Genomic DNA, 17,508 nt, shown 5'->3' on the forward strand with positions numbered 1-17,508 from the left:
TGTAAGTCGAATTGGGTTGAAGAAATTCCATCCAAATCCGGCAAAAAAACGACCTACCTGACCCGAACAGAAAAGGAAAGTAAGACGAGAAGTGCCCAGGCTCAGTCGGAACTCCGGGTGGCTTTCTGCGGTAACTATGTATAAAACCAACGGTATACCGTATGCTTGACTAAATGCAGGTAAAGTAAGGTAAGAAAGATAAGGGTTGGGCGGGCGCGCCCAACGAACAACGAACGAACGAACGGCAGGTCTGGAATGTGGCATGCAGGGTTGGACGGACGGCATTTGCTTTCTGCAGTGTCGGATGTTCCGAACGAATCCGAGTCGTGGGATATAGAGTGTGTTTGTTCTGCGATAGGTAAGTAGTATACCGTAGTAAGTAGTTCAGTTTAGGGGGGAGGTAGCAGGAAGAGTTGGGACTGGGTTACTATGGCGGATACGGATGTGTGTGTGCTGCTTGTGCAGATCAAGAGCCAACAATGACGACCGGAACGGGGAGGTGCCGCATTGAAACAGGTTTCGGGGTTGACGATGTGCGTGTGTGTGTGTATGTGTGGTGGTGGACGGCCGCCGCGGGTCTGGATCCGGTTGTTGCTTTGCTGTGTGTGGATGTGTACACCTTAGGCATACATACACATGCTTGAATCGGGGGGGATCTTGTAGCAAATATGGGTAGGTAATAATATCTGGCTAGGGGTCCTTTGTTTCGGCGGACAGGGTATGTTTCTTCGATGGGAATTGGTAGGGATGTGTCGGCCCGCCCTTTTGGGGCGAGACGAGCCCGTGGTCCAGGGCGATAAAAACGGATGTGGCTGATGTGATTGCGGTCCATGGATGATGGGTTTTCCCCATATCAACTTTGCATCATTGGGGGATGATGATATAGATCCTTGGCAATTGAGCTTTCGGGGTTGATAGTCTAGTGAGGTCATACTCGAATGGCGAATGATTACATAGATGACCATATTGGAAGCTGAACCTGTTGATCTTCTTCTCCGCTCAATTTGGGGAGGACCACAACGGTTCCTGGGGCAGTTGCTTCGTATACCTGAATAGGGATAGATGGCAGATCAATGTCGTGGCTAGTTGATGATGGGCGGGCGGGTTTGGGATTTTTGCTGGCTGGCTTGCTTGCTTGCTTTGCGTTACTTGGGAGCTGTTTGTGTCGGTGGGTGTGATTTATTGAGGTGGCCCTTAGGAAGGTCAAGTCCGGTCGAAGACGTCACCACCCGGGAGTTAGATTTTGGGGGCGGCCCTGCCGTGGCGGTTCACTATACGGACGGAGAAATGTAGGCAGGCGGCATGATTGATTTCTATTCCATGGACGCAGATTGGGACTGTCATTTGATTCTCCAGGGAGAGATAGGGAAGTCTGAAGCGATTTGAATTCATCGATGGATCGAAATCGTGGTACTGGGGTTGGGATAATTAATCCTACTATATTTTGGCGCGTCTGGACTGGTCCGAGCAGAAGAAGAGTATTGGAGTTAGCCGGAACGCCAGGACGATAGCCGGGAGAATTGGTCCCGTGGCCCCCCCCCCAGCCCAGCTGCTAGGCTTCCCTTCCTCCCCCAGCCAAGCCGAACCGAGTATCCGGATTGTAAAATTTCTCCGTAAATCACAGGGCCGAACGAGGTCGCCTCCCCCATGTCTCTCTGCCTAATGGAGAATGGTACAGCGGCACGCTAGAAGGTCGCCAGTCAGGGGAGCCGACGGTCTAGAAGGCCAAAGTAAAATGTGATTGCAAATGGAGGGCAGGGGACAACACATCCATTGAGATGGATGGAATAGTAGTCACTTGATCGCTACTAGTATGTATGGTAGTTTATGTGCGTGCTCCCGTGCTTAAGAAAACGGGTGGACTGTGAAGGGACTACTATCTACTATTACTCAGAATGGGTTGAAGATCTCAAGCAGCGCAACAGCACAGCAGGCTATCCGAAAACGACAGGTGAAGAAAAGGAAAAGGAGAATTATCCATTCGGTGTTCAAGTGATCAGAAAGAAAAACAGTAAAAAAAAAGGAAAGAATATTGGAGCCAGGGGTCGAAAGACCCCGGTCTAGATCGCCGATTGCTTGAACAACGCGTTGAAAAGGGACTAGCGGGAGAAAAATGGACATTGTCATGTGCTCGATCGACAGGAATCTAGTAATCCATCTAGTCAAGGTAGAAGCGCAGAATCCCATAGTAGCGGAGTCGGAGACTCACCCGCAGAGCCCCTCTTTTTTTTCTTGCGCGTTTCGCCCTCGAGTCGCGACATTTGTCCATTCAGCGCCGACCCCGCCGTTCTGGTTGTTGAGTCGGATCCTTGGCAGGGATTGTTGTCAAGGGGGAGCGGAGGTTGAAGGGGCGCAAGACGAGAAGACGGTCTACGGAGTACGGTCTCTGGGGCAGATGGACCGGAGATCCATTGGGTTCTAGGGATGCCGATTGTAGATCTTCGAGGGGAGATGTCGGTATACAGGCACTCATAACTGTACACTGCATCCTGAATTGTCCAGTTGTTTAGTTAGGTCGGGCAGGCTTACGTATCGATGTACGATGCATTGATCTGGCATCTGCGGTTTTTTTTCTTGGTATTCAAACAAGGAATCGGATTGATAGATCAGAATCGCGATTGATTGTTTACTTGTGAAAGTTGAACATGGGATTGGGCGCGAAACCATTAATCACACCAATTAAACCAGCGATATCGGGAATAAGAGCAATAGAAAGATCCAATATCAATATCACGATGAATATCAGCATCTGCCATGTTTCACATCGCAATCTGAGCAGGACAGTCAGCCCTTAATTGCTTGTTTTGGACCCAATGGAATCCTGATGTTCTCTTCCATATGGCTCCGTGTTCGCGGGTGGTTCTAGGCACAGACGCTAGCTAATGCGGGTGGAGGGATTGTCCTGGAAACAGAAATCCATGGAATTTTTATGGGTCCGCCATGAGTGTCATGTGGGAGCCCAGCGACTATTCTTAGCGCTTGTCTAACTCTGGAATACTACCTACTCGGTCTGCTGGGTCGGATACCTTGCCGATGAGAGAAAATTGAGGAAAGAAAAGAAAAAAAGACGAAATGAGTGAACTGTGAACTGTGAAACCTTGTCGGCATTATGTCCGGTCGTTTGGGTCGAGAGAGATGTCGTGACAGCTGGAGATGATTGCATTTACATATTGTTCCTCAAATAAGTTACGACCAATATATCTCAATCTCTACTGTAGTAAATTGAAACTCTCAACACCAACGATAGGAACGAATCAGAAAGGGAAAAGAAAAGAAAAGGTTCAATGGAAAAATTTGAATCCATCCACAACCTGCCAGGTACTACTGTATTCAGTAGTATCTACTCCAGAATCCGTAACGCCGATGGAAGCCCACCGAATAAGCTAAAGAGATAAGAATGGCGAGTGACCAGGGGTAAACCTTCCTAAAATCACCCAGAAGGCATGGTTGCCATCCGTGTAAGGGGGGAGGAACGGAGAACCTTCACAAGTGTTCGACAAGAAAAGACCAACGGGGGGGCATGAGGGAGGGGCGGGTGTCAATGCTGACGACGGGCAGTGGTCGTCTGATCAGAAAAAAAATGATGAGAAGGGCCCAGAAGGGGAGGAAGGAAGGCAAAGATTAGTGGGAAAGGAAGGGGATTACCCATTGATTGCTGGCTGCGTTTTTCCCTTTTTTCTTTTTTTTCCCTCTTTTCCTCTTTTTCCTTTTCCCCCACGCCCCCACTTCTCCGCCATGGACGAACGGGGATGCGCATCCAGCAGATTGCCAGATTGGGTACTCGCCGCTAGTCCATTGCACCTGCTCTTCTGACCCTCTTGTTCTGTCTGTCTGTCTCTGTATTGGTATTGAGTGAGAGTGTACTGCACCCCTCTCTCTCCTGCTCGACTACTACCTCTTTCTAGTGTTTCCCCGGGCTAGTCCAGTCGATAGCAGCAGGTACTGGTACCGTACTAGCGATTTAGTCTAGGTCGGATTGGACTCGACTCGACCTTGGACCTTACTTTCCGGCAGGAATACCACCTAGACCCAGGGGATTCCCCGGAACAAGCTATGCATGACCCAAATCCTATCTGGGGGGGCAATTTTTTAATAATTTGATTGAAAAGGGAAAAAATTGAGGGACTACCACGCAAAGAATTAAAATAAAAATAAAATAGAAATTTAAAGGGAATAAATTATCAGCAACCCCGAGGACAACGTGAACAAGAAGAAAAAAGGTCCCACCGAGTTGGATAAAGAGTCTCCCTCATCCTGCCTCCAACATCTCTTGAGCCAGATTTGATTGATTCCCTTCCGTTCTGTTCTCCTTCCCTTCCCTTCTACCCGTCGCCACACCCCAATAAACCACACCCGGTCTTATCCAGTCTTCTCTGTGACCTCATACCCTCTCTCTGCGGACACTCTCCTCTCTTCCAGTCCCTCCTCTTAACCTTCCCCCAGCCTTTCAGCGGTCTATCCACACCTGGCGCGTCCTCTTGTTTCTCCAGATTCATCTCTCGGATCCCTCTCCACCCAATCGGTTATCACGCATACGTCACCATCCGTCGCGCTGGGTCCTTGCTCTCTTGCTGCTCGCTGCCCTCATACTTGCACACTCAACTCTTGGATCTGTACTACTTGCACTACTACTGGCTTGCTGCAACTGCCGCCACCGGGCGTCCTCATTTTCGTAGTTCCAGCCTTACTACTCCTACTATCCGCCCCCCACTCGTCCGTTTCTTCCTTAAGTATCGGACTAAGGACGTAATCCTGTTTTCCTCCCTCCTTTCTATTTCAATACCGCCACGATTTCTCCAATCAGTTCTTCCCTTTTTCAGGCTCTGCCTTCCTGGTCACTTCTATCCTCCCTCTTTAGGAAATCAGAAGTCGGAGCCTCAAAAGCCCCTCCCACCGCACAAATGCAGAAATCACCCACCATCACTTTTGACTCTATCGCTCTCCCCGATCCTCTCAATCCCCCAACCAAGAAGACCAGAACCCCACCAATTACCACCTCCAAGATGAGGAATCCTTTCGATATGGCCGACCTCGACTCCGCCGTCGAGCAGGAAGAACCCCAGCCTTTCATGGACATTCACGCCTACCGGTCGCACGATGGCAATCGCTCTCTGTTACAACCCAATGAGAGCCGTCACGGAAGCAGTATGAAGGATCGCTTTATCGGTGCCATTGACACCGGTACCACCAGTTCCCGTTTCATCATCTTCGACTGCACTGGTGTTCCTGTGGCCAAGTACCAGATGGAATTCCGCCAAATCCACGAGAAATCAGGGTAAGTCTCATCATTCCAACCATGGTCCGTCTTTCATCACGCTTATGTCTGTTTCCTACTTTTTAGATGGCACGAACAAGACCCCTTTGAACTCGTCGATTCCGTATACACCTGCATTGAAGAAGCTATGAAGACCTTCCTCGCACTCGGTCACTCCCGGGACGACATCGAGGCTATTGGTATTACCAGTCAACGTGAGACAACAGTGTGCTGGGATTGGGAGACTGGCGAGCCTCTACACCACGCAATCGCGTGGCCAGATACCAGAACCACTGGGCTGGTTCGAGAACTCAAGGCAAAGGAGGGTGCGGATGAGCTATCAAACATCTGCGGCCTTCCCCTGTCGACATACCCTTCCTCCGTCACCCTCATGTGGATGCTTCGCAACCTCCCCGAGGTGAAGAGGGCATATGATGAGGGCCGCCTGGCTTTTGGTACCATCGACACCTGGCTGTTGTACAACCTGAACGGTGGCCCGGAGGGCGGCCGGCTGGTGACTGACGTCACAAACGCATCACGAACCATGTTCATGAACCTCGAAACGCTTGATTACGATGATAAGTTGTTGAAGTTTTTCGAAATCGATAAGAACAAGATCAGACTGCCCAAGATCCTTCCTTCCTCTGACCCCGAGGGCTACGGATGGGTTAGAGACGGCCCGCTTGAGGGTATCCCCATCACAAGCTGTCTCGGAGATCAATCTGCTGCCTTGGTCGGTCACTGTGCCTTCACGCCCGGATCTGCGAAGAACACTTATGGCACGGGCTGTTTCCTTCTGTACAACGTTGGTGAGAAGCCTGTTATCTCCAAGCATGGCTTGCTTGGCACCGTTGGCTTCCAGTTGGGCAAGCACCGCAAGCCTGTGTATGCCTTGGAGGGCAGTGTCGCTGTTGCTGGAAGTGGTATTTCCTTCCTGATGAACAACATGGGTTTCTTCCGTGATTCCCGGAAAGTCAGTGAAGTCGCTGCGACCGTCCCCGACAGTGGCGGCTGTGTCTTCGTGACGGCCTTCAGTGGTCTGTTCGCACCCTACTGGATTGATGATGCCAAGGGAACCATCTGTAAGTTCACCCGCGTTCTTCGCCGTCCTTTGTCAGGAAAATATTTACTGACTTTAATTCAGTTGGTATCACTCAGCACACTCAGCGTGGACACATTGCACGTGCCACCATGGAAGCTGCCTGCTTCCAGACCAAGGCCATCTTGGATGCCATGGAGATGGACAGCGGTCACAAGTTGTCGGAATTGGCCGTCGATGGCGGTATGAGCAATTCCGATATCTGCATGCAGGTAGGTTACTCACATGATTCTTGTCACCTGATCAACGGAGACTAATGCCCCCCTCTTAGACTCAAGCCGATATTATTCAAATCCCCGTTGAACGCCCGGCCATGCACGAGACGACGGCGCTGGGAGCCGCCATCGCAGCTGGCTTCGCGGTCAACATCTGGAAGGATTTCAGCGAGCTCAAGGACATGAACCGGGCCAACCGCACGACCTTCCTTCCCCATGCCTCCCCAGTGCAGAGCAAGAAGATGTACCGTCAGTGGTCCAAGGCCGTCGAGATGTCGCGTGGCTGGCTCGACACGAATGATTCGGAAGAAGAAGAAGAAGAAGAAGAAGAAGAAGGACAGAACGGTGCATAGTATTCTTCTTAACCCCACGTCATAGAACGGTGGCTTTGTCTTTTACAACATTTGATTCAGCGATTTAGCGTTTTGATTTTCTCATTGCTTTGCACTCGGGGTTACGGCATGGCTACTTGGGTCCTGGGTTCGGCCTGGCACAGGTTCAAATTTCTCTGGGGATACCTTGATTCCACATCAGGTACATTATCGGTATATATAGCTGCACGGTACTTACCTTATACATATTCATGTCATTGATATTTCAGATAGATATAATAGGAATGACGTCTGATGAGCAAGACTTTTCTTTACTTCATATTGAGCATAATTGTAGCCAGAATCAACTATGCTAACTTACTCGATAAACATACATACATCGGCATCACATATGACTTCTAACGTAACTCCCGGCCGCGCCGGCCACCCCTAGTACACCGCCCTAGAATCATTGTATTACTCATTGCTAATTCACTGCCTTTGATAGAAAGAGTGGTTGCATGTAGAAATGGGTGGCCGGTGCGGGCGGGTGGCCGGCGCGGCCGGAAGTTACGTTACAGTCCAGTAAAAGAGTATAGTCATAGTAGTTGATCTGCCCCAACATGAAGCATAAGATTCATAGTTAATGTATGTAGTAAGTATGGTATGGTATCACAACTAATCCACGAAACTAATATAATAATAAGGAAAAGATAATCCATCCCACAACCCAATGAGGTTGGAAAAAAATAGTATATACCAGATCAATGCTAAAACAAATCTATCAATCTACCTCCCCTCCGCCTTCTCAACCAACTGATCCTCCAACCCCATAGGCTCCCAAATCTCCTTCGCCTTCTTATTCTGCACCCAGACCACATCCCCCTGCACAAACGCCACAACACCGCCCTTACCCGTCGCACTAGCCGTGATGCGGAACAAAGGCTGACCGTTTTGCGGATGCGCTTCACGCAACGGCAGCATAATGAGGCCTTGTTCCATGCACCATGATTCGAGAATATCTTTGAACGCGACTTCTTCGATGATTTTGGGTTTGCGGGGTTGTTCTGCTGTTGTTGTTGGCGCAGCAGCAGTGGGTTTGTCTGTGGGATTTGTTGTTGTTGCGGTGGTGGTAGATGAAGGAGGAGGAAGTTCAGCAGCGGCACGATCGCCGAGTTGGGAGGCGAGGTCCATAGTTTGGAGACCCTTGTTCCATTCGTCGTCGACGATGGTGAGGTCGTTGATATCGGCAGGGATTTGGGTGCGCCACCAGGTGAACCATTCGGCGACTTCTTCGTAGTTGGGGTCGTTGGTGAGCCAGATGTAGAGGATGTTGTGCCATTTGGGGAAGAATTCGGCGACGAGGAGAAGACCCATGACGTTTGGTTTGAAGAAGTCTTTCCATTTCAGAACGTTTTCCAGGGCTGTGAGGTCTTGGTCTTGTGGGTTGACTTCGAAGTCTTCGCGGAGGTGGCGGCCGAGGCGCGGGAGGAGGTGGTTGCGGAGACAGGTGTCAAATTCGGAGCCGAGGGCGTCGCGCCAGAGCTCGATGCCGTTGATTAGACCCTTGTTGAGGTCCCAGCTGTCTAGGACGACGCGGAATTTGCGCTTCGCGTCGGAGAGGAGGCCCGTGGGTTGCTTGGGGTTGGTGTGTCGCTCGTCGAGGTATTGGAGCCAGGTGAAGAGCCACCAGGGTAAGCGGGAGTTGTTGGTGGATGAGGTGTGGTGGCGGCGACTGCTGCTTCGGGGTTTCCAGTCTTTGAGGCCGTTCGTGAGCTTGGGGACGACGAGTTGGTCGAGGACGTTGGTGTAAACGAAGGAGGGGAGGAGCTCTTTCCAGGCGACGATGAGGGAGGTTGCTGGGGCGGGTTCGTATACGTCCCAGTCGTTCAGGAGGGCGGAGCGCACGCGGGGTAGCCATAGAGTGTAGATCATGGTCTCGTAGGGGGAGGTGGATTGTCGCTGGGTGTGTTCGGTGTTGGCTTTTCGGAGGAGCAGAGGTTGGAGACGACGGAGGTTGGATACGAGGAAAGTTGGGTCCTTGAGGGGCTCCCATTCTTCCATCGCTTGACGGAAAAGAGGATGGAGGGCTGCGACGGCCATTTCTGGCAGTCGGTATTCATCAATTTCGTTGCGGTACTTGATCTCCATGGACTCCAGCTTGTCGGTGATTTCGTCGAATTTCGCGCGAGTGTCTTCCTTCTGGAAGATCTCTAGCTGTCCGATGGCTGTGACGAGCTCAGACAGCTGGTCGGCCTTGAGCTGATTTGTATCTAGCTGTTCCACGACTTGGGCCTCCTCTAGCTCGATGTATTTCTTCCGCTCTGTCAGACCCTTCCACTCGTCCGCAAACGCTTCTAGGTCGTTTCGAGCGCGTTGCGCGATCTTCCAGGCTTCTCCTTCTCCTTGGGTAACGAACGTCTGCGGCGTCATCAGACCAGCTGTAGACGTGAGAACCTTTTGGTCCTTCCCAGTCGCATCAATCAACGACTTCAGCACATTCGGAACTTCCAAGCCCTCCATGTCCTTTTCCATCTCGCGCGCAGTCCGGAACTGGGGCTTCGCGCGAGCCACTGGTGTCCCTGTCCCGCTCCAGCCCTCTCGTTTGCGCTCCTCCTTCTTCTTCCGTCGCCTCTTGCGCTCTTCATCAGAGCTGTCCTCGACGGATTCACCCCGGAGAGCTGCTGCCCGCTTTTCCTCTTCCCGCGCTTGTTTTGTCTTCTCCCGAACCGCACCCAAACCGGCACCTGTAGGACGAGCCTGGGCTTCAATCGGGTTGACGATACCTTGACCGGATGAACCCAAACCCTGTCCCTCGACGTAACCCATCTTGGCCATCATGCGCGCGGCGAAGGAATTGCCTCCGGACATTCCTTTGTTAGCATTGTTGCCGCCGCCTTTCATCGCTGGCTGCGCGGTATTGTTCCGGGGGTTACGACGGGCGCTTCCCAGCCCGCCGTGAGATGGAGGCGACTCGGAGCGAGACGACGCACGAGCAAACCCGCGGAAGCCCATGGTTGGGCGGTAATCTTCTTCTTCCTCTTCATCGGAGCTCATGTCGGCGATCTTGCGTTTTTGGCCGGCGTAGGGCGAGGATGAGGGGGACTCCATGGCCGGGCTGGAGGGCGAAGGGCGGCACAAAGGAAGGGATCGAGATTCACGGCGATGAAGGCGAGAGAAAGCCCGGCAGCATGACGGAGATTGTGATTGAGTATGGATGGATGAAGCTAAAAGATGGTGGATCCAAATGCCGGGAAACTTCGGCGCGGGGAAATGCGCCCTCCGAAGAAACAAGCCGTTATGACGTTGAACTTCTTCATCTCTCCTTCTTCCTTCTTCTCCCTTTTTCTCTTCAGCAACTCTCCTCTCATCCCCTAAACACCCCCGGGTCTATTGTAATAGTGCATCTTGCTCTGTTCTAATTAACACTCACAATGGCTGCTTCCCTCGTCCGCACCTCTGCCCGTACGGCCCTGCGCGCCGGAGCTTCGGCTACTCCCAGAACTGCCGGCATGGCGGGCTTGACTTTTGCCCGCGGCAAGGCCACTCTCCCTGACCTGTCCTGTATGCATTCCCCTGCGATTCCAGAGTCATATAGAGCTTGTAGTGACTGGACTGACTCCCTGTAGACGACTATGGCGCTCTCGAGCCCTCCATCTCCGGCAAGATCATGGAGCTTCACCACAAGAACCACCACCAGACCTACGTCAACAGCTACAACACTGCCATTGAGCAGCTCCAGGAGGCCCAACACAAGAACGACATTGCCGCTCAGATCGCTCTCAAGCCCCTGATCAACTTCCACGGTGGTGGTCACCTGAACCACACCCTCTTCTGGGAGAACCTTGCTCCCAAGAGCGCTGGCGGTGGTGAGCCCCCGTCCGGTGCCCTGTCGACTGCCATCAACGACACCTACGGCAGCCTGGAGGAGTTCCAGAACAAGATGAATGCTACCCTCGCTGCTATCCAGGGTAGCGGCTGGGCTTGGCTCGTCAAGGACAAGCAGACCGGTCACATTGGCATCAAGGCCTATGCTGTAAGAATGCACCAACATGCGAAGAAATTCTTCGGATTTGCTAACTCTTCCACAGAACCAGGACCCCGTTGTCGGACAGTTCCAGCCCCTGCTGGGTATTGACGCCTGGGAGCACGCCTACTAGTAAGTGCACCCGCCCTAACCCGTGAAGATTACCAGAAGCTAACATCATTTTCTAGCCTCCAATACCAGAACCGCAAGGCCGAGTACTTCAAGGCCATCTGGGAGGTCATCAACTGGAAGGCCGTGGAGAAGCGCTTCTCCGCGTAAAGCTTTTCTTATGATATGAACTGTATATTGACGCGGCTTGATTAGCGATTGTGGATCTGCGTATTATGTGTACTATGGATTTGGAACTAATCAGGCTCAACCCGATGCCCTATTGCAAACTCCGTATTAATGGCACTCTCCTCTCTTCCCTTCATTTCTCTCCGTAAAGAAATAGACTCTTGTTCATCATCAGCCACAGTGGCTGAAGCTCGGCAGGTGGCGGATGTCAGCTCCGTAACATCCGGTAAACGTAATACAACGCCGATCATGTTTCACATTCGCTGCATCGCCGGCTTCATCTTCATCTTCATCTTCTTTCCGTCCTCCCATCTTCTCCGCTTCACCCTCCACTCCTCTCCCCAATGTCTGATGACAGCCCGGGAGAAAGGCGCGGCTTCCGCGCCTTCTTCGCCAATGCCCTCCGGCCCAAGAAATCCCGACAAGTCCTACGCAAGGGCTACAGCGCATCCACCCCAGACCTCCGAGCCGGCTTCAAGCGGCCCAGCACCACCAGCGAAGATGTCCCTCCGCTGCCCTCCATAGCGCCATTGGAGGCCCATCGTCTCAAATACCGAGAACTCAACGCCAACAAAGACACCCAACTCGGTGAAAGCCGCGATCACACCGAACTCCTGCACGCCATCGGCGTCCAGGACATCGACCCTTCAGACCCCTACGCCAACCGCTCCGAGTTCGACAACCGTCCTCCAGGCGAGCCCTTAATCGCCAGTCTTACCCCAATCCTCTGGGCAGAGATCTGCTCCTATCTCGATCCCGCCGACCAAGCCAGTCTCGCCTTCGCCAGCAAAACCCTCCTCTCCAAGCTCGCCCCGCTCCAACCCTGGCAAGCCCTCAATGACCCTTCCAACCGCGAATACCGATCCGACTTCCTCGTCTCCCAAGACCGCTACCTCCCCCATCACCTCCTCTGCTTCCCTTGCGCCCGCTACCACCGTCGCACCCAAGAAGGCCACGAGAAACTCCAACCCGCTCATGTCGTCAACCCTCTCTTCAACTGCCCCAACATGCGCAACTCCCTCCTCCCATCCCCGCGTCACCGTATCACCCACGGCCGCAACCTCCCCTTCAGCTTCGTCCAACTCGTCATGCGCGCCCACAACTTCTCCCCCTCTTACGGCCTTCCCCCGGATTCCCTCTCCCGCCGCTGGCGCCGCGACGACTGGTCCCACCACACCCGCTTCCACATCCACAAAGGCCACCTGCTAATGCGGGTTATCAGCACCCGCTTCGCAGACCCAGACCTCCCGCCCAGCTCACAACGTCTCCTCCTCTACTCCCGCGAAGACTACTGGCCGTATTTCTCTGCATGCGCGCACTGGCGCGACGGCGAACTCATGAACGTCTGCAAATGCGCCCTCACGCACATCCCCAAACCCCGCGACACCTCCGCCCTACAGGGTCTCGAACACCGCGCGAAGGACCTCATGGCGCGGCGCATTCATAACCCTAACTCGATTGCCACTCTATGCGGGAAATGTCGCCCCATGCGCCGCTGTCCGGAGTGTCCGTCCGAATACCTCGTCGAGATCAAATTGACCGAGGATCGTACGGACCCGCGCTCCTTGCACTTCCGACATGCAATTGTGGTCACCCGGTGGTGTGATCTAGGTGACGGGAAGTCGCCGCGGCTGTCCAGGGAGTGGGCAGCATGTAATGGGTTGTTGGAGGGGTATGATTCGTTTCAGATGCTGGGGAAGCGGTCTATCTCGGGGATTTTTGAGGCTTCAATTGCAGATGATACGTTACCTGGACAGAGGATTATATCGATGAATCCGAAGGGGAAGAAGAGGGGGGAGGATGGGACGGGGTGGTACTGATTGTTCATTTTCCTCTCAGAAAAAGAAATGTTCATGTTAGAGTTTTGGGTTTCAGATATGTATGGGAGTTTTGTATAGGCTGGTTGCATTGGGTATGGTATGGCGGACGGCATATTTACATAATTTTATTATATAGATTGACAACACAAACAGGCAAGGCAAGGCTAGGATAAAATAGGGGAGAACGGGACAGGCGTGTTTGGAGTAATTACCTGCTACTTCTTATTATCATATTGCATCATCATAAAAGAATGTCTTGTATACTGTCAAACTTATTGGACGCATCTGGCAAGATTAAACCCCCATCTAACATGTTACATGTATCTGCATACCATAGCATTTTGTAGTATCGAACGCTAGATCTCTCGTCTACTAAGAAGGAAAGAAATAATCAGATCAAACAAGTAGGAAAGGTCCATCTGGGTCTCAGTAGACGGACCTCCTACTAAGTACTTTTGCGTTCCATCTACTGTGAGTTTCTGTTGTCTTAACCACGGTATAATAGGATACTAAATTCTGACTGATTGTATTGAATGGTGATAAGTGTTGGCTGAGTACGGTCTATATTGTGTCGTGACAGTTCGTAGTACTCCAAGTTAATTGGTAGCTTAAGGTTTGTTCTGGTTAATCACCGGATAAATTGATAACCAAGGGAAGGCTATCATGAAGTTCTCTGGAATGGTATACTGGTAATTCGCAGGAACAACTAGTTGGTAAGAAATAACTGCTTGAAATCTCATTAAGAACGAACGATCAGAACGTCAGGTATTGATAAAATCACCAAAGCAAGAAGCACAAAATGATATCGTGTGCCAGCCAGATACCATGTGTATAGCAAGCAACAAAGAATTAGCAACCACCTCTAATGGCCCAAAAATAAAACGTCAGAAACGCGGTACTCTCTGCTGCGCATGCAATACTGGTACAAATCCGAGTCATCAGACATGTAACTCATGGGGTATCGTGATAGATCATAAACAGTCCCGGGAAAGATGCAAAGGAAAACAGAAAGTAAAGAAAGAAATTCGTAAGCGGGATAAGGCAACTGCCAATTTAGCCACGGCGAGCCCGTCGGTCGATGTACCTTGGTCGTCGGCCTGTTTCTTCGTCGTGGTTTGAATCTTTAGACTTAGAGGCAATGTCATCAATGGCAACGTTCATCGCGCCCATCTCAATGGTTCTACCGGAGTCAGAAGCACTCTTTCCTGACTCTGGAGTCGCCCGAGGAGGTCTGCTCTTGACCAAAGCAGTACTGGGCGCGCTGGCCTTCACTGAAAGCTCTGGTTCCGCCTTCTTCCCTAGCCCGCTAGCTCCTTTCACCCAGCTGAAGATTCCAAGGGAACTGCGCCGCTTGTGGTCCTTGGGGTCGGGCGGCGGTGGTTTGGCCACTGCATTGTTCATGAAGCCGGATTCGGTAAAGGAGTGTGGCAATGTCCGATGAATATCTCCCCGTTGGGCGTCGGCAGGCATTGGCACCGACGAAGAAAAACTGGAACTATTGCTTTCGGCTTTGGAAGCCGTCTTAGTTGTTTTGGCTGGATTGTCATCGCGTGCTTTACGAATAATGGGAGCAGGAGCTCCATCGTCTGAATCCGAACCATCGAACATTAGGGAGGGCTGGAGACGACGAGGGGGCGCCGAACGTGCAAAGAAAGGAGGGCGGATGCTAATCTTGCGTCCGATCATCCGACGATCTAGTTCAGGCCCAGGCTGCAAGCCAGACTCTAGCGACTGTATATCCAGTGTGGGAATCATGGGAACATCCGAGTCCCTGATGGTGGAATCGATGCTGTGCCGACGACCAATAAAAGAAGACTGGCTGGTGATTCGCGTCTCCTGAGGTCGGGGGTTTTTCGATTTAGGCACAACAGGCATCATAGCAGACTTGTCCCGTCGGCGTTTGGCATCCGGCTTAGAGGCCTCAACCCAATCTTGGGGCGTCAAAGGAGGCGATGAAGACAAGGAGCTGTCAGATTCATCCTGTGCCATGGACCCATAGTAGCTATTATCGAGCTTTGAAAGAACCCTGTCAAGGCCGCCTTCACCATTGAGAAATGCATTCTGGCCAATGTACCCAAGGCTCTTCTTGTCGAGGGTTTCTGGGCAATATAGCCTTTTATCCCGCGATGTGAGGCTGTTCAAGGGGGAGAAAGTAGGAGATTCTTCTTCCTCATCCGTGTCAGGTCGATGTAAAGTGGCATCACTTACATTCATGTCCACGCTACCAACCGCTGCACTGTTAGTGGAGTTACGCCTCGTTGTAAGTTGTCCTGCAGAACGCGGACGACCGTGTCCGGCCGTCATCGCTTGATCAACAAGACTCTTTTCCACCACAATGCTGCCGTTCGACCGGTTGGGACCAGTGGCGTACGCCGTACTCATAGTGTCTGGAGTAGGGGGTAACCTCGAACCTCCAAACACGCTATCCACTCGTGTTTTCTGGCTTGAGCTGTTGTATGAGTCGCTGTCAAAGCTTGGTTTACCCGTCTGTCTGAGAAGATTTGAGGGTAGTATATCCTGCTCCGGCACATCTTCCAGGAAGGCATCACGTTGTGGCTGGATCCACGATTCAATCAGGCCTTGACTGGCGGAATCCTCGGCCGTTCCTTTGGGAGCTTCTGAGACTCCTGATAAGTCTCGCTCTTTGACTGGGATTTCCAACTGATCGCTTGCTTCTTCATCGTGCGGGTACAATTCGCTGCATTCGCTCAGAGCACTGAGCCTTGGGGACTCTGGCTCGAGGAAATCGCTCATAGATTGCAGACTTTCTGATTTCGTCATGTCACTCAATGCTGAACGAGACCGGTCGTCGGCAATAGTTGAGGTGGTCTGCAGTGTTGTGGGGCTCTTGTGATCGGACAACAATGAGGGGGCTCGCTTGAGCTGATGCGAATCCGAAGATGACCGCCGATGCTTCGAACGGGAAGTACCCCGCCACGAGGATGTTCTCTCCGGGATGTCAATAGCGGCAAACGCGGTATTCTGCCTGGGAGTCGTAGCACCGGGGTCGTCGTCTTCGAACCCGCGAGTGGTAGAAGGTGTCGATGGATTTTCACCAGCTTCCAACTGGGCCACTTTATTCTCCAGAAGGCAGATCATATCAACAGCCTCGGTTATTGCTTGGTCCCGCTTGTCAACCTCATGTCGTAGTTGCTCGTTGGATTCCCTTAGTCGCTGATTGTCTGACTCGGCATCCCTCAGTTCCTGAACCTCGTCTTCCAGGCCTCGCAGGCGCTCAAGTTCCTCTTCCAGTTGCTCCATACGCTGTAATTTCTTCTCCAAAGCGGCCATTTGTTGCACACGGTGGAATATTTCGAGCTTCAAGTCGAAATTTTGTTTATTAATCTTGGAAACGTACTGCCATTTGGTCAGTCAGTCTATAGGCCACTTGGATCACATGGCCCAGAAACACTTACCTCGCCCATTTCTCTGACCCCCATTTCATGCGGCTGCCTGAGACCCGACGAAAGCGCGGTCTGAATCTTCCGCTGTTTCTCCGAGCCCACCTCTTCCTGCGACTGCGATCGGGATTGCGACTGGGACTGTGCGGGGGATTGAGATCGAGACTGGGGCCGGGAGTGAGATCGTTCTGGCGTGCGCGGGGCGCCCTGACCAGCGTCCTCCGACGCACTTCCCTTGGGAACTCGATTCGCGCGTTGTTCTTTGAGAAGATCTTGGAGAAGGGCTGAAGATGGGTTGACGAGCGATGGAGGGACAGGTTCCGGAGTACCTGTTTGTCCATCACTAGTCAGCGTGTGTGTTCGCTCCCTCCTGCGTGAGGTTTGCGGTGATCCCATGTGCGTACCGGCGCCAGATCGCTGCGGCGTTCTCGGGGTTGCGGTCCTGGGAGTCATCGACATTGGTGAAGCGTCGTTCAACCACGACATTTCTATAGTCCGATCAATACCACTGCACGCCCGATGTTTGGGGAAATTCCGCACCTGAATTCATTTGCGGCGAAGAGTCCATGGCGACGGTTCCCTTGACCCGGGCGAGGGCAAGAGGCTTTGGGGGAGCAGACCGGCCTGCATGGGAAGAGAGGATCAGTCCAGTGTCTTTTGTTTGTCTCAAGTATCCCTTGGGTGCAAATCAAGGGATGGAAGGATAGTCAATAGCTCACGCTTCAGCTTCGGTTCGGGTTTGAGGGAGGCCGTATCGGTCGGAGGCGAGGTGTTTGAAGAGGAGGGAAATGAGCAATGGCGCAGGGAAGAAGGGGCAGTTGACTGCACCGAGACGGTGCTCCGTCTTTGGATATTTCGGTCCATGTTGCGTGTGTGTGTGTGTGTGTGTGTGTGTGTGTCTGCGGGTGAGATGGGCCAAAGTTGCCTAGCTAATGCGCATAATTGACAAGATGCGCGATGCCAGTTAGACTGCAGTAGGTTCGCAAGATCGTATCCACTAGGCGCGAGTTCGTTCAGAAGGATCGGGGAGGGAGTCGACCGATAGAGCAAGGAGGAAAAAGCAATGTCTCAGGCGGAAGGTGAG

General features: G+C 52.3%; 5 protein-coding genes across 5 annotated transcripts; 3 read left to right on the plus strand and 2 right to left on the minus strand.

Annotated features, from left to right (window-relative positions):
* Positions 1 to 4,901: 4,901 nt before the first annotated feature.
* On the plus strand, positions 4,902 to 6,921 carry BO87DRAFT_307860 (glycerol kinase; the record flags this gene model as incomplete). Its single annotated transcript, XM_025619411.1, has 4 exons — positions 4,902 to 5,275; positions 5,342 to 6,336; positions 6,399 to 6,565; positions 6,625 to 6,921. The coding sequence occupies 4 exons, from the start codon at positions 4,902 to 4,904 to the stop codon at positions 6,919 to 6,921; spliced, it is 1,833 nt and encodes a 610-aa protein (XP_025480139.1).
* Positions 6,922 to 7,550: 629 nt separating this feature from the next.
* On the minus strand, positions 7,551 to 10,076 carry BO87DRAFT_376532 (putative G-patch domain protein (TFIP11)). The gene has a single exon (XM_025623320.1). It carries the CDS (start codon positions 9,988 to 9,990, stop codon positions 7,669 to 7,671), a length of 2,322 nt encoding a protein of 773 aa, XP_025480140.1. The 5' UTR covers positions 9,991 to 10,076; the 3' UTR covers positions 7,551 to 7,668.
* Positions 10,077 to 10,269: 193 nt separating this feature from the next.
* sod2 (superoxide dismutase sodB) lies at positions 10,270 to 11,219 on the plus strand. The gene is made up of 4 exons (XM_025620444.1): positions 10,270 to 10,443; positions 10,509 to 10,915; positions 10,971 to 11,038; positions 11,095 to 11,219. Exons 1-4 carry the CDS (start codon positions 10,314 to 10,316, stop codon positions 11,183 to 11,185), a joined length of 696 nt encoding a protein of 231 aa, XP_025480141.1. The 5' UTR covers positions 10,270 to 10,313; the 3' UTR covers positions 11,186 to 11,219.
* A 289-nt stretch (positions 11,220 to 11,508) lies between these two features.
* On the plus strand, positions 11,509 to 13,248 carry BO87DRAFT_376534 (uncharacterized protein). The gene has a single exon (XM_025623321.1). The coding sequence runs from the start codon at positions 11,548 to 11,550 to the stop codon at positions 13,021 to 13,023; it is 1,476 nt and encodes a 491-aa protein (XP_025480142.1). The 5' UTR covers positions 11,509 to 11,547; the 3' UTR covers positions 13,024 to 13,248.
* Positions 13,249 to 13,736: 488 nt separating this feature from the next.
* On the minus strand, positions 13,737 to 17,508 carry BO87DRAFT_334482 (uncharacterized protein). Its single transcript, XM_025620445.1, has 4 exons — positions 17,144 to 17,508; positions 16,965 to 17,048; positions 16,440 to 16,912; positions 13,737 to 16,380 (listed from the first exon to the last, which is right to left on the minus strand). The coding sequence occupies exons 1-4, from the start codon at positions 17,286 to 17,288 to the stop codon at positions 14,077 to 14,079; spliced, it is 3,006 nt and encodes a 1,001-aa protein (XP_025480143.1). The 5' UTR covers positions 17,289 to 17,508; the 3' UTR covers positions 13,737 to 14,076.

Source organism: Aspergillus neoniger, assembly GCF_003184625.1.
Source record: "Aspergillus neoniger CBS 115656 unplaced genomic scaffold BO87scaffold_15, whole genome shotgun sequence".
Taxonomy (NCBI): Eukaryota; Fungi; Ascomycota; class Eurotiomycetes; order Eurotiales; family Aspergillaceae; genus Aspergillus; species Aspergillus neoniger.